General features: G+C 41.7%; 2 protein-coding genes across 10 annotated transcripts in view; both read right to left on the bottom strand.

Moving 5' to 3' along the window:
- The window catches only part of LOC109893475 (cdc42-interacting protein 4 homolog), a 28503-nt gene extending 18267 nt beyond the window's left edge, over nt 1-10236 (bottom strand). For 6 of the 8 annotated variants that reach the window (XM_031827492.1, XM_031827493.1, XM_031827494.1 and 3 more), the window contains exon 1: nt 9946-10230. In XM_031827492.1, the coding sequence (XP_031683352.1) occupies nt 9946-9969 (24 nt within the window). In that variant the 5' untranslated portion in view covers nt 9970-10230. Of the gene's footprint in view, nt 1-9945 lie in introns of all 8 variants that reach the window. The other 2 variants (XM_031827495.1, XM_031827501.1) reach the window with 1 other exon arrangement.
- Nucleotides 10237-10293: 57 nt separating this feature from the next.
- Nucleotides 10294-16351, bottom strand: LOC109891974 (vascular cell adhesion protein 1-like). Of its 2 annotated transcripts, XM_031827502.1 has the most exons (7): nt 16013-16351; nt 13875-15355; nt 13418-13768; nt 13029-13292; nt 12625-12933; nt 12250-12440; nt 10294-12003 (listed from the first exon to the last, which is right to left on the bottom strand). In XM_031827502.1, the coding sequence occupies exons 2-5, from the start codon at nt 14242-14244 to the stop codon at nt 12650-12652; spliced, it is 1269 nt and encodes a 422-aa protein (XP_031683362.1). In that variant the 5' UTR covers nt 14245-15355; nt 16013-16351; the 3' UTR covers nt 10294-12003; nt 12250-12440; nt 12625-12649. The 2 variants fall into 2 exon arrangements, with proteins under 2 accessions (XP_031683362.1, XP_031683363.1); XM_031827503.1 differs by having other exon boundaries at nt 12250-12499; nt 13875-16351.
- Between the last annotated feature and the right edge of the window lie 261 nt (nt 16352-16612).

Genomic DNA, 16612 nt, shown 5'->3' with positions numbered 1-16612 from the left:
ACTAGTCCAACGCTCTGACCACTAGGCTACCCTGCCGCCCCATATTGTGTTACTTGTTATTATGTTTTACTTTAGTTTATTTGGTAAATATTTCCTTAACTCTTCTTGAACTGCACTGTTAGTTAAGCAAGCATTTCACGGTAAGGTCTACACTTTATTCGGCGCATGAGACAAATTCAATTTGATTTGATGCCCTCCCAGGCCCACACATGGCTACACTCCTGCCCAGTCATGTGAAATCCAGAGATTAGAGCCGACTGCATTTATTTCAATTGATTGACTTCCTTATATTCCGTCAAATCTTTGAAATAGTTATATTCCGTCCAATCTTTGAAATAGTTAGAATGGTGAGTTAATATTTTTGTTCTGTGTATATTCTTGCTGTGTAACTACTGTGAAGAAAAGAAAGAGAAGTGCCATGTATGTGTATATAATGTACAAAACAAATCAAATGCTGCAAAAACAAATGTTTCTTTTTGTCCTCGGAAGAGGGTGATGGATGGGCGAAACAAAAAGGCACTAAAACGTAACGCATCGTTATTTCGTTTCCCTACACTTCAAAAGCAAAACACATCGTCTACTCGCAGAAGAAAAACTAAATAGGCTTGCTACCACACGTATCATTAACAGAAATTCCCACACTTTGATATGCAGTGAGGAGTCTTCTCATCTCTCTTCTCTTTAGTTCCTTTTTTTGGCTGGGTGCTTTATGGCCACTTCAAGCACAGACAAGCCTGTTAGAGAGTGATGATGATATCAAGGAACAGCCAATCCTCCCTCCGAACACCTCCAAGCCCTCTGTAGTTACAGTATGGGGGCGGGCCGTCTATGGGAAGAGATTCCTGTCATGTTGGGCCATGTTCTTGACACATCCTACCCCTTCAAAGGGCACGCAAAAAGAGAGTGAACAAATAACACCTACGGCCTTTTATTTAAGAAGAACACGTAACGCATGAACATGTGGGCTTATATGAAACATTGCGAGCAACTTGCTGTATGTGTGGATGTGTGTAACAGGGAGGACTTCTTTTTAGAAGTCTGATCAGATGTTTTGGGGCAGGAAAATGAGGGCCACAGCGTGCTCTTTTTGTGTTCACCCTAAACACCACCAAGAGACAAGGAGAGAACATTGGTTTTCATTCCAGTTTAACAAAGTTCTCCTGTCTTAGCGTTTAAGTTACGGTTAAGTTGTAAATAAACCAAGCTGGTTGTTGTTTCACAACCATTAGGCCTACTGGCTTGGGGGGGGGGGGGGGGGTCTACCACCACACAAACAACCTTGTTTGCCCTCTCCATGAGACAATTTTGTTTAGAAATTGGATCCAATTTAAAGTTTCAGTAAGCTAGGACATTCAGTTGGGCTTTTCATTAGCATACGGTTGGCTTCATGATAGCATTTAGGACACACGGACACAGGCAAAGAACAGTAATCTTCCAAAGACTGTAGGCCAATCAATCCATGTTGGCCCTGCCTCAACCCAGCAGCCTGTGTCTTCTACCTCCACCCCCCAACTCCAGACAGATTAACTTGTAAAGGCATCACCCTGTACATGGGAAGTCATCCTGCTCAGTGGTGGAAAAGTACCCAATTTTCATACTTGAGTAATAGAAAATGACTCAAGTAAAAGTGAAAGTCACAGAGTAAAATACTACTTCAGTAAAAGATTAAAAAGTACTTAGTTTATCAAAAAGCATCAAAAGTAAAAAATAAAATAGCAAATTCTTTTAGAAAGCAAACCAGATGGCACCATTTTCTTGTTTTATTTTAAATGTATTTACTTACAGATAGCCAGGGGCATGCGCCAACACTCAGACATCATTTACAATTGAAGCATGTGTTTAGTGAGTTCTCCAGATCAGAGGCTGTTCTCTTAATACATGTGTGAATTAGTACTTTTGGGTGTCTGGGAAAATGGATGGAGTAAAAAGTACACATTTTCTTTAGGAATGGAGTGAAGTAAAAGTAGCCAAAAATATAAATAGTAAAGCACAGATACCTCCAAAAACTACTTAAGTAGTACTTCCAAGTATTTTTACACCAATGATACTGCTCCACGACCATGGAGAATGTTTCCTGCCTTAGTCACTGTCTTTCATGATCTTTATAAAAGGGCCCGCCTGCCATGCTACATTTTTTACAGTCCTGGATTGTGGAACACACACAGAGCCTGTCCTCACTCTGTCACACTAGCACCAGGGCTAATGCCCATACACTGATCTTACACACTGAACACTAGGTGCCTAAAATAACTGCTGGATTAACGGCAAGGAAAGCAGGGGACAGATGCCACAGAGCAGGCAGCACAGTTGGCCACGCACGTTACTGGCCAAACACAATCACAACCAATTAGGCAGTCTGGACATTGTGGCGAGAGAAGGAATGAATGTTGAATGAATGTTTGCCAATAGTCTCCCTCACACGTAAATAAAAACATATGAAAACCTGGTTAGATCTGTGTGCAAATTGAACTCATTCTCTCACAATCAATTTCACTAGTAGTATGGTCTAAACCTGATAGAAGGTACAGTAAACTACCAGCTAATAAAATCTGTTTTCAGAGGAAAGTAGAGGTTTGAAGAAATGTCTCTTGGGTTAAAAAGTTAAACAGATGTGGCAAATATATCCATATAAATAAATACAAGAGCATGGAGAGATGAGATGTTTTGAGTTCATTAAATGAGGTCAAACCTAATTAGGTTGCTGGTGCTCCATGCAGCGCAGCACTGAGGATGGAAAGGGGACAGGAGGAAGAGAGAGAGGCCCAGGGGGAACATGGGTAATGAGGTCAGAACCTACCATCCCACCCTCCTCTCTGTAACGCTCCATTTACATACTCACTATGTGTGTGTGTGTGTGTGTGTGTGTGTGTGTAGGAGGTCAGATCACTGGGTGGGTGGTGGAGTAGCCATAGCCTAGCTCTCAGATAAACAGTGTAGCAACATTGAGGGGCAGTTTGTTCTCGGCCTGATTTTCTAGTGAAAAGACTGCTTGTTTCTCTGTTTGTCTTGTCCATTGTGTTGCCTACCAGCTACCACTGTAACTCACTCTTGTACACATTGGCTGGGGAATCCATGACAACCGGTGGCTGTGAACAGAGGTTGAAATCAACTCATTATGCTCATTAAAACCATGTGAGATCGATGAGCGAGAGCAAAGATCCATCCAGCCATCTATGTTAAAAAGTGAGCTATTGCTTGTTGTCACACAGTACTCTAGTGGGTACCAATCCTGGTCCTGGAAAGCAAGTGTACACTACAGTGTTTTCCCAGGCTATTTTAAACTCCTCAATGAAGGTATTGGTGGTCAGTAATTAGCCTAGTTGGCAAACCCTCTCTCCAGGACTAGAGTTGGGCTGGTGACCTCTGGCATGCTCAGTACAGTGCATTGTTGAAATGTTGAAAACATTGAAGGATCTGGAGTAAATGTGCCATCATGTAACTGATATCATTCAATATGTCAACTTCAAGTCAATGGTGGGTGACAATATACATTGCAGAAGAAAATGTATTTGGAGCAAAATTACTACAGGGCTCAAGCAGCCATGCCCATGAGACTGTGCTCCATCCATGCGCGCAGTGGGCAGCAAGAGGCAAAAGGGTCCCATTTCTGGGAATCAAGTAACACCCAACTGTGGGACAACTTGTTGCGGGCATAGCCCTCCCCCAAAAGTGGACACTTCCTTAGGACAAAACTAGTCTTGGGGCAAGGAATGTCAATGAAATTCACACGAGTAAAAAAAGTCTTAGGCCCTAGACATTCTGAATGTTTGGCAGTTTGTGCACAACAATCTGGGTCATAAGCTTTTTCTTGAGAAATTAAACATTGACTTGAACTTGGCTAGCTAGTTAATAGCATAATGATCTGAGAGACAAGACACCAGCTGCTTTGTTCTTCAGGGTCCCCAATGACAGCACTTTGATTTGAGTTACAAATCGTGCTATAACTTATGTACCTGCATTTACACAGACAGCCGAATTCGTTTGCCCATTTATGGAAGGGGGAGGGGGGACTTATATGCAGATTCAGGAATGCACACATGCAGGAACACCACAAATTGCGTGCTGCAATCACACACACTTAAAATGGGCAAAAAACAAACTGATCTGATTGTGCAAAGGACAAATTAGTGAAAAATATCAGAATTGGACTGCCTGTGTAAACAGCATCACATTTGTATCTGTTCAGAGAGTGACATGCTGGTCCAACTCAAGGTGTCAAAAAAATATAATATGGACCCATCCAATTGGCGACAGATTTTCATGTGAATATTCTAAAATCAGGTAACATTTTTATTGAGAAATGTAATGGACATCCTTATGCATTCAGATCCAACCTGACGCAGCATCAATAAATGAGGGATGCTGGCCAAATTAGCCACATTTACAAGTCCTAAAAAAAACACCCTTAAGCAAATTACAAAAACACTATTCCTTGTGTTTTGATGTGTAGCATATGCAAAACTTTATAGACTAATTTCCTAATACAATTGTCCACCTCACGGTTCACCTGTCAGGGATGAGCACTAAATGCATCAGGGCACTGCATGCAAAGCCTTCGGTGTCCACAGTATGATTTTCATATTTTAACAAATTATTTCTTTAAATTGTTGTGCACAAATTTGTTAACATCCCTGTAAGTGATATTTTCTCATTTGCCAAGATAATCCATCCACCTGACTGGTGTGGCATATCAAGAAGCTGATTAAAACAGCATGATCATTACACAGGTGCACCTTGTGCTGGGGAACAATATAAAGGCCACAGAATTACTACAGTGGAGTATCCAGCAACGTCGCACAACCATTGAAGAGGAGTAGGACAGCATTCCACAGGCCACAATCAACAGCCTGACAACTCTATGTGACGGAGATATGTTACGCTGCATGAGGCACGCTGACTAGTTAAATAAAAAAATATCACACCAGATACTTCCTGGTTTTCTGATCCACGCCCCTACCTCTGTTTTTAAGATATCTGGGACCAACAGATGCATATCTGTATTCCCAGTCATGTGAAATCCATAGATTTGGGCCAAATGAATTTATTTCAATTGACTGATTTCCTTACATAAACTCTAGTAGTACTGAGTAGTAACATGTTTGAACTTGTCGCACATTACGTTTATATATTTTTGTTCAGTATGTATGCATGCGTATGTGTACATTGTATACATGGTATTCAGACCCCTTGACTTTTTCCACATTTTGTTGCATTACAGCCTTATTCTGAAATTGATTACATTGATAAGGAAAACAATCTACACATAATACCTCAAATCACAAACAAAAACAAGTTTTTAGAAAATGTTGCTAATTTAAAAATAAATAAAAAAGTATCACATTTACATAAGTATTCAGACCATTTACTTTGTTGAAGCACCTTTGGCAGCGATTAGTCTCGAGTCTTCTTGGGTATGACGCTACAAGCTTGGCACACCTGTATTTGCAGAGTTTCTCCCATTCTTCTCTGCAGATCCTCTCAAGCTCAGTCAGGTTGGATGGGGAGCGTCGCTGCACAGCTATTTTCGGGTCTCTCCAGAGATGTTCGATCGATCGGGTTCGAGTCCGGGCTCTAGCTGGGTCACTGAAGGACATTCAGAGACTTGTCCTGAAGCCACTCTTGTGTTGTCTTGGCTGTGTGATTAAGGTTGTTGTCCTGTTGAAAGCTGAACCGTCAGCCCAGCCTGGAGGTCCTGAGCACTCTGGAGCAGGTTTTCATCAAGGATCTCTCTGTACTTTGCTCCGGTCATCTTTCCGTCGATCCGGACTAGTCTCCCCGTCCCTGCCGCTGAAAAACATTCCCACAGCATGATGCTGCCAACACGCTTCACAGTAGGGATAGTACCAGGTTTCCTCCAGACGTGATGCTTGGTATTCAGGCCAGAGTTAAATCTTGGTCTCATCAGACCAGAGAATCTTGTTTCATGGTCTGAGAGCCCTTTAGGTGCCTTTTGGCAAACTCCAAGCGGGCGGTCAAGTGTCTTTTACTGAGGAGTGGCTTCCTTCTGGTCAATTTACCATAAAGGCCTGATTGGTGGAGTGCTGCAGAGATGGTTGTCCTTCTGAAAGGTTACAGAGGAACTCTGGAGATCTGAGAGTGATCATCGGGTTCTTGGTCACCTCCCTGACCATGGCCCTTCTCCCCCGATTGCTCAGTTTGGCCAGGCGGCCAGCTCTAAGAAGAGTCTTGGTGGTTCCAAACTTCTTCCATTTAAGAATGATGGAGGCCATTGTGTTCTTGGGGACCTTCAATGCTGCAGGAATGTGTTGGTACCCTTCCCCAGATCTGTGCCTTGACACAATCCTGTCTCGGAGCTCTAGGGAGAATTCCTTCGACCTCATGGCTTGGTTTTTGTTCTGACATGCACTGTCAACTGTCGGAACTTCTATCATGCCCAATTAATTGAATTTACCAATCAGTTGAATTTACCACAGGTGGACTCCAATCAGCTTGTAGAACAGGATGCACCTGAGCTCAATTTCGAGTCTCATAGCAAAGGGTCTGAATACTTATGTAAATAAGGTATTTCTGCTTTATATTTGCAAATTAAAAAATTATATAAAAACTGTTTTCACTTTGTCATTATGGGGTAGTGCGTGTAGATTGATGAGGGGAAAATGAATTGAATCCATTGTAGAATAAGGCTGAAATGTAACTTAATGTGAAAAAAGGGAAGGGATCTGAATACTTTCCGAATGCACAGTGTATGCTTCCATTAATTTCTTTCAACTGGTGCCGGGGGACGTTCAGATGAGTCTTGTGAGGCCTGTGGGCGTCCTAGAGCAAAACAACCGACATGTACATGTTCGTGAGTCTAACCTTTCCACAGAGGGGTCATATTATTGTAGTCCAGACTGTTAGGATGCTACAAACAGAAGTTGGAAGATCGGCGGTACCAACTTCAGACGTGTCCCATGGAGTAATCTTTCCATAGAGGAGTCATAATAGTTTGTAGGCCAAACCGTTTGGACGCTACATACGGTTTTGTGAGAAGACAGATTTTCAGGATGTCTCATGGTCTGACAAACCCTTATCTAGTTCTGCCACCTTTCACCGCAGATGCGGAACTGCAACATCAGACGATGCGGTGGATTGAGACGCATCCAATGCAACAACAAAAAAACTGCCCTCTCGCTTGAATTGACAGATGTATTATTATGCTAATTAGAGTTCCGCAGGGCGTGGACATCAACTCTAGGGGTTTTTAAAGCAAACTTAAAGCAGACTCAGAGCTGCAAACACTCACACATTGGCCCTTACCATGTAGGTCCATTGCTTGGTCAAGAGTTGTTGATATCTGATAGAGATTTGCATAATACATCCCATGCCTCAACTGGATTTGCCTGAGCTTTATTTATCACGGCCACTGATCACTCTATACGAACAATATCTTGAAAATGTTTGAGGTGAGAGGATTGGAGGGGTAATCCAAGCACTAAGGATACATTTTTTTTGCTGATGTCAACCCCACATAAATGAATCATTTTCTGAACCAGTTGAAGTACAAATGCAGAGTCATCATTCAACAAAAACAAAAAGTGGATCTTTATTCACAGGGTAACCCAAAACTTTAGTAAGGCAATTTAAAACATGTAACCAGAACGGGGACACCACAGGACATTCCCAAAACATGTAACCAGAACGGGGACACCACAGGACATTCCCAAAACATGTAACCAGAACGGGGACACCACAGGACATTCCCAAAACATGTAACCAGAACGGGGACACCACAGGACATTCTCAAAACATGTAACCAGAACGGGGACACCACAGGACATTCCCAAAACATGTATCCAGAACGGGGACACCACAGGACATTCCCAAAACATGTAACCAGAACGGGGACACCACAGGACATTCCCAAAACATGTATCCAGAACAGGGGACACCACAGGACATTCCCAAAACATGTAACCAGAACGGGGGACACCACAGGACATTCCCAAAACATGTAACCAGAACGGGGACACCACAGGACATTCCCAAAACATGTAACCAGAACAGGGACACCACAGGACATTCCCAAAACATGTAACCAGAACGGGGACACCACAGGACATTCCCAAAACATGTAACCAGAACGGGGACACCACAGGACATTCCCAAAACATGTAACCAGAACGGGGACACCACAGGACATTCCCAAAACATGTAACCAGAACGGGGACACCACAGGACATTCCCAAAACATGTAACCAGAACGGGGACACCACAGGACATTCCCAAAACATGTAACCAGAACGGGGACACCACAGGACATTCCCAAAACATGTATCCAGAACGGGGACACCACAGGACATTCCCAAAACATGTAACCAGAACGGGGACACCACAGGACATTCCCAAAACATGTAACCAGAACAGGAACACCACAGGACATTACCAAAACATGTAACCAGAACAGGGACACCACAGGACATTCCCAAAACATGTGCATTAGTGTTCCAACAGCATTTATACGGCATCTATCACATATTGGAGTAGGAACCAGCTTGATAGAATGCAGACTTTAGACAGCATGTACTAAAGTCGATTTCATCCACACTTGCATTAGTCCCCTCGTTCAGTGATAAATCATTTTGTCAAACAGATTGTGAACCGAAAACTGTATGTTTGATTCTAGAGGGGGAGCAATGAATAGAACAATTGTTTGGTTAGGATGTAGGGTCAGATTTATGACATCTTGTCTTCAAGAGATTTTATTATCAATTTACTTCAGTATGATCAGTGGAACAATTCTCATTCTCAACAATGGGCTAAAATATAGGGTAATTACTGTGCTTGTCAGCAAGAACACGACTGTTATTCCCCACACACTTTATTATTCCACTTCTTCCCAATTGTGCCACTGTAATCACATATTTGAAGTCTGATATTGCTACTTGAATGAGGCTATGTATTACTGCAGCTATTCATGGACAGTTTTGAATAAATTATACAAATCATCATTGATATTCAATGCTCCAGGAATCAAATGTTTTAGTATTGTGCACAAGCTAGGCAGAGATGGTAGGGGGACTATGTAGAGTAAGATGACAGCAAGGATCTTCAACTATATAGTAAGCATAAGTAGTAAGAATCCTTGCACGAGCCTTGGCTTGCACGAGCTGGAACGGCTCATAGGGCAGGAGCCCATCTACTGTTTCTGTTGCGTGAGGCAGCTTGATGTAAAGTACACACCCTGGATAGGACGCTAGTCTATCGCAGGGCCTTACCCCCAATCTATATCCTTAGAATGCATAAACCACCTGAATATTGATATTCATTCGATTTTTCATCAAGCTTGGGTGATTTTAAGACATTTTCCAAACACATAGATCAGGTGTGGCCAACTCTCCTGGAAACCAAGTAGGATTTTCTTCCAGACCCATAAACAAAATAAAAAGTGTTACCCCCTCCATTAACATTAAAAATTCCTGTGCCGAGCATACAACTTTCCACATGAGAACAGGGATCAATCCCTGCTTACAACCTTCCCACTGTTTCTAGCATTTGCCTGTGTCCCGATCTCTTTTCATTACTGTCTGGATAAAGTGTCAAAACACAAACAAACTAAAAAAATACTTCATCCCCCAAAAATCTCAAAGTAACAAAGTCATCAAATTGTGAGTTCATTTCAAATGTTCAAAGCATCCTAAATACACCTAACCTGTGGTCTACATTTTTTCCCACCCCGGTCATAGAACTATGCCATGTCAAAATACATAGAATTGCAGAAAATTTGTTTTAAACAGTAACATTATTTTGGGAGGATCTTCCCCCAAGAAAATAATTCTTAATAATTCTCAGTATTGTTTGACTACCTCCATCAAACCCTTGTTATGCTCATAGTCATAGAAGAAGCTACATGAAACATTACATTAAAAGTGGCAAAAACAATACTTTGCAAAACTTCACGAGAGCTAAAGCCCTTGGCAGATCCCAGACTGCTCGCATACTCACCCAGAGATCCGTTCCCCAGTCCATGTTTAACGTCTTCTTATCAGCGGATCCCTGAATACAAAGAACTTCTTCAAAGTTATCCCAATTTGGATGACGCCTCAACCCTGAAATATGAATTCCGAGGACGCTCAAATACCCCTTCTGGTATCCTTTCCGTTTCTAAACAGTGAGAATAATTTCTCCCTATAATTTAGCTAGTTATCGCTAACTAGTCTAGTTAATCTAAACAATATTCGTTGCAAAGGAAAGAGGGATAAACTAGCTTTCATATCCGCGTCACTCCCAAATCCTAATTCTTAAAGGGACAGTTCCCTAATGTATTTGCCTTCAATAAAATGTTCACTGGCATGTCATAAGCAGTGACGCTCGTTTATTTACTTTTAAAAACAGTTTTGAAAATAGTTCAAGGAAAATGAATGTTCAGATTCTACTGTAATTAGACTACAGCAAGCAATACAATTAAGCATTGATATAGAAATATGAACATTCTTATTATATTCCTTTGTATGATGACAGATGCAAGACAATTGAATAGCCAAAAATCTAAATCTAAAAGCTTAAAAAAAACGCTAGTCACACAAAAAGCTCATAGTTAAGATTGTTTAAACACAATTCAACCAACTGTACCACTGAATCAAGGCCTATGTATTGAGGTAAGCACACACACACATAGCTACTTCATACTTACATAAATCCTCAAATTTTACAACACTATTTGTTCAAGAGGGCAGCCAACACATGGCAGTAATACATTTCCTTTTGTTATTTTCTTATGCAGTGTAATTCCTAGCAGGGGCGCAACTTTCACTGGGGGCATGTCCCCCCCACATTCTGAAATTGCATTTTTTGTCCCCCACAGTTTATTTTTTATTTTTTATTTTACCTTTATTTAACCAGGTAGGCAAGTTGAGAACAAGTTCTCATTTACAATTGCGACCTGGCAAATCATTGGAATGTGATACAAAACGAGGCAACGGTGTGCTTTAAGACATGCAGATGTCTCCGAGCGGTCGCATAGGCTGTTTGGCGTGTTTATCCACCTGGATATTTAAAAAAATATATGTTTTTATGTCTCCCCACCAAAGTTGCAGCCCTATGTGTCTAGTCTACACATAGTTGACATTGACTCCAAATCCAATACAAGTACATTAGCAGTAAACACACATAGATTTGTTACTCAAAGTCACATTCAAAATCAAGGAAAATACACTAGTCCGATTGAATCCCCACCTTAATCTTACATTTTAAATATTTTTTTTGCTGATCACGCAGTCTCATTGTTGTTTGAAAAAATTATATTTAGCTTTTCATTCAGAATGAATTGTTCAATGATGTGGATGAAATTTATTTTTAACGATTTGATTTATTAAATCCCATTGTTGCTTGTAGACCAAATTATTTTCATGTCATACAAAAGTGTTACTGCGTGAAGTTTAAAGTACATTCAAAAAAAAACTTTTCATGAATAAAAGATTGTCATCCTAAAACGAAGTGGATGTTGACGTAATCTTTATAAGCGGGAGGGATTCTTATTTCATTGGTCCTCAACTCGTGCCTCAGTCGTTTCATTCAGTGTAAGTGGAGTTCACAGGAGGTTGTGGCACCTTAATTGGGGAAGACGGGCTTGTGGTAAATGGCTGGAGCGCAATCAGTGGAATGGCATCCACGCTCCGTTCCAGCCATTATCATGGGCCGTCCTCCCCTCAGTAGCCTCTACTGGGCTGGAGTTAGCCTGCTCAGGAGCAGATTAGTTCTGAAATGTACCTGGCTAAAGGGTGAGACACTTTCCTATGAATGGCTGTCCCGAGTTGAACTAATTTACCTAGGTAACTCCTCAAACCTTCGTAGGATACCCCCCTGGATCAGATTTGCCTACCCATGTTGTAGACAGTGGCATCATTGGAACGTTGTTTGGCTGGTTGACGTCTGTGGTGTTGATTGTTATGAAATTATAATATCCTTGTCTTTTCCTCAACATACAGAAGACTTTCAGGAGTATCAGGGTACTGACCAGGATAACTCATGTAATCATTACAATAATTATAATTATGGGGTCATCTGAAGAGGAAATAGAAGGAGAACAGGAGAGTTTAGACATGATTCAGACCAATTTTGTTTATACATTGATTCAGGCTAGCTTGTGATCTAGGATTTCTGTTTCGCAATTCAGCTCTTTAGAATTAAATGTGATTCATTCATCTTACTGAAAGAATATGAAGTATGTCTTATGACAACATGAATCACTACATCAGGGTCAGCTACGTTTCTACCATAACATGACCCTCTGTCGGTCAGTTATAATACCTTTCAGAGTTACTGTTGTTGTTCTGGTGGCTGTCCCAACTCTATTCGTGGCAGTGCAGATGTAGATCCCAGCGTTGGTAGACGTGGCTGTGGTGATTCTAATAGTCCTCTGGCGCCCCTCAGTGGACAACTTCACATTGCGCGCAGCGGTGTAGTTCCACTTCATCTCAGGAGAAGGGTTCCCCTCAGCACTGCAGTTCAGAGACACATTATTGTCTGCACTCACCACTGTGTCATTCCCTAGAAGGAACTTAGGAGCATCCAAGGAGAAAGGAGGTGATTTTAGAGTAGACCACTCAAAACTATGCAATTGGAAGCCATACCTGTCAAGTGTTTTTGATTTATGAAAAAGATCAAGATTAATAGCCAACTCACAGTGCACAGTAATGTTGAGAGGTTCCTATGTCACTGTAGGATGGGGTTGTGGTCCCTCTGGTCCCAGGTCCAGATCTACATCATCATCTCTACTGGGGCTGATCATCAGAGTATCTGACACATTCACTGGTGTCTTACTGACAGTACTGTAAGTTACATTATCTAAGGGTTCATTCCCTTTGTACCACTTCACAACCAGGTTCTGTAGAGGAGCGATGTTCTGGATGTCACACTGCAGCTGGTACTGTGTCCCCTCCACCATGGGACCAGAGTGTCTCAGAACAGAGATGGAGACGCTGTCTGGAGTGTCTGTAGAGGAGGTCAACAATATAAAAAACCCTCAATGCTGATATACAGTTAAATAGAAACATACCTTTCACATTCACAAGGAGGACAATACTCACTGTAGAGAATGACTGGAAGTACTTTTGAGGGTTGTTTGCTGTCAATGAGAATGATGTAGCATGTAGGTTCTATTGTCCAATCAGTAAGGTTATCCACAGTCCAGGTGACAATGTTGACATCTTGTTCAAAACTTGTACCTCCGAATGTGTCCTCCCAGCCCATCCCATCATGGTCTGTGGATGATGTGCTGCAGTTGCCTGACACTGAGTCTCCATATCTCACCACCACTCTGGGAGGGTTGAGCTCAAGAGGGAAGGTAACTACTGTAAAAACATACAAGAATGAAGACATCAATGTGAAATCCACATCAAATATAAACTGTTCTGCCTTTGTGAGATAAGTGAGGGTGGGTTAAACAGTGTGACTGCAGAGATGAGCTGGAAAATACCCTTTGGCTTGGCTGTTGCTGGGAGGGTGGTCATAGTTCCTGGAGTTGAGGGTGCTGTGGAGAACATCTTTGGCTGTTGTTGTGGAGGTACATCTACTAGGACATGTATCTGCTTGGTGATGGAGCCCAGTCTATTTGTGACTGTGCAGTTGTAAGTTGCATTAGCTGTTACTCTGGAGATATTGAGAGTACGCAGGCGCCCTACAGTGGTCTCATTGGCATTTCCCTCTGCAGTGTTGTTGGTCCACTTCAGCTCGGGAGAAGGGTTCCCCTCAGCACTGCAGTTCAGAGACACATCACTGCCTGCACTCACCTCCACTGTGTCATTTCCTGGAAGGAACTCAGGAGCGTCTGAGGAGAAAAGGAGGTGCTTTTAGACAGTTTCAAACATATACAGTTGTAGAACTTCCCTCCTGGTCAGGAGTACAGAGGCAAGATCGGGTATTGATAAACTCACAGTGCACAGTAATGTTGAGAGGTTCTGATGTCACTGTAGGATGGGGTTGTGGTCCCTCTGGTCCCAGGTCCAGTTCTGCTCTACATCTATACTGAGCTCCATCATCATCTCTACGGAGGCTGATCATCAGAGTATCTGACACATCCACTGGTGTCTTACTGACAGTACTGTAAGTTACATTATCTAAGGGTTCATTCCCTTTGTACCACTTCACAACCAGGTTCTGTAGAGGAGCGATGTTCTGGATGTCACACTGCAGCTGGTACTGTGTCCCCTCCACCATGGGACCAGAGTGGTTCAGAACAGAGATGGAGACGCTGTCTGGAATCTTTGTGATATAAATATTTTTTTTAATAATTGTTTTCCACATATATTTTTCATTTCTCCTTTACACTTCCTACTTGTATGTGTTAATTGTATAGTGGACTTCACTATTGTACAGAAAAAAACAACATTTTTTAAATATTAAACGGTGATGTTTTCCTAATGAACCTACTCATATTCAATGGGACACACTTCCTGTACACAGTGAGAGTAAGGTCTTGACTGCATAGGAGACTCCCATTCAACTTTATGTTGCACCGAGCCTGTGTACCCAAGTCCACCACAGCCATGTTCCAGGTGACAAACAGGCTATTTTTCTCCAAGCTTGTATTTCCTTCTGTAGAGACCCAGTGCATCCCTAGGTGGGTATTGAACAATGTGCTGCGGTTGACCTCCAGTGGATTCCCGTGTCTCACCACCACCACTGGAGGCTCCAGAGTCAGGGGGTTGATGTCAGGAAGACCGGCTTCATCTACAGCTGGTGATAAAGTCAGAGTGGCTGGTGTCTTTAGTTGGATTTCACAATGACCTTTCCTGGAAACTGCAGTACGGGTGAACTCTGAGACACATTATATTAAATGGCTGATAATTGGTTACTCAAACATTTAAATTTCTCATGAAAATATTACATTAGGTTGTTGATGATCTCATCCCTTCTGAAACATGCTGAAAGGGGAATCACCTTGCCCAAAATATTCAGACGCATTTCCTATTGTGTAAGTACAGTATATCATGGAACAACAATTGCTTAATAGAGCACTGTAAAGCACATAGTCCATCCCTATGCATTACAAACTTGACAATGGTGCTTCTGTCAAATATGGAGTTTATATAGGTGTAATCGGCCTGTGTGTAGCTGGTGTGGAGGAGTCAGGCGCAGGACAGCAGATATGAGTAAGGAACGTAATTTACTCAATGAATCATTAAATACAACTCAATAAACTAGCCCACAATAACGGACTGTATACATACAAACAATCACTCACAAAAACCATGGGGGAACAGAGTGTTAAATAATAAACAAGTAATTGGGGGGGATTGAAACCAGGTGTGTAAAACAAAGACAAAACAAATGGTAAATTAAAAGTGGATCGGCGATGGCTAGAAGGCCGGTGACGTCGACCGCCGAACGCCGCCTGAACAAGGAGAGGGACCGACTTCGGCGGAAGTCGTGACAATAGGTTAGCACATACTAGCCAAACACCCATACTAACAATCAAGCACCACACCCACCATCAGCAGTCATATATGTTGCTCACAATGTTACACCACATGGAAATTCACACCCACCCCACCCATTTAGACACTGACATATCACTCAACAACATCAACAGTGTCTGAGTAGTACCTGAGTGAGTGTGTGTTTCTTGTGATTTCATGTCATTATATAATTGTATCCTTTAATTAGGGTCCTGAGTTGTTTCTATCCATGTGACCTGATCAGGAAAAACTCAGGGCCCTGTCTACTGATGACTGTTACCTTCTTGCATTATTGCAACATATCAATATAACTTTTTTATTGTTCATTGAATACAAAAATTTCTTGACTTTAATTGCTCTCAAATATTAGTCTTCAAATTGGCCATTGTGGGGTTAAACCTAATTTCCTTTGTCAACAATCAACTTCCGTTCAAGTTTTGTTAGCGGGAGGCGAGCACATGTTTAAGTACCACCCTGGGAGACAGCAAACTACTATATCACCAGAGTAGATAATAACTATATGATAAACTACAGTCAACATAAACATCATAATCCACACAGCGATCACAACAATAGATATTAATAGATAAGTATGGAACAAATTAACCACTCACCTCCATGTAACAGCATGAGCATGAGGCCCAACATCCTCTGGAGTGAGATCATGGTAGTTCTCTGGTACCCCATGCTGAGCAAGGTGAGGGTGATGTTGTAAGACAGGATGCCCTGACTGATGGTCCACCCGTTGGTCCAGGCTCGGTCCTAACGCTGTGCTAGTGCCAGTTAGTGTATCTCAGGCAGAGAGCTTACTGTGTGAAGCAAGTGTTTCAAAGAGGAAATTCAAACCCTACCCTGATGCTGTGCAAAGAGGAAACTGTTAAACTGAAACATGACTGAATCAAACCAGTGATGGAAAAAGTACCCAATTGTCATACTTGAGTCAAAGCAAAGATACCTTAATAGAAAATGACTCAAGTAAAAGTGAAAGTCACCCAGTAAAATCCTACTTGAGTGTAAGTAAAAAAGTATTTGGTTTTAAATAAACATAAGTATCAAAAGTAAATGCAATAGCTCAAATATACTTAAGTATCAAAAGTAAAAGTAGAATCATTTCAAATTCCTTATATTAAGCACATTCTTTTATTTACCGATAGCCAGGGACACACTCCAACACTCACACATAATTTATAAACAAAGCATTTGTATTTAGTGGG

This window comes from Oncorhynchus kisutch, linkage group LG6, assembly GCF_002021735.2.
Source record: "Oncorhynchus kisutch isolate 150728-3 linkage group LG6, Okis_V2, whole genome shotgun sequence".
NCBI classification, from domain to species: Eukaryota; Metazoa; Chordata; class Actinopteri; order Salmoniformes; family Salmonidae; genus Oncorhynchus; species Oncorhynchus kisutch.
The sequence above is the reverse complement of the archived record's forward strand: the minus strand, read 5'-3'. Positions and strand labels throughout refer to the sequence as shown.

Coding starts and splice junctions, on each gene's coding strand:
- LOC109891974 (XM_031827503.1), bottom strand. CDS start 14,244: ATGTGGAAAACAATTATTAAAAAAAATATTTATATCACAAAGATTCCA. Junction 13,293..13,417: donor AGCAACAGCCAAGCCAAAGG/GTATTTTCCAGC, acceptor ATGTTTTTACAG/TAGTTACCTTCCCTCTTGAG. Junction 12,934..13,028: donor ACTTCCAGTCATTCTCTACA/GTGAGTATTGTC, acceptor CCTCCTCTACAG/ACACTCCAGACAGCGTCTCC.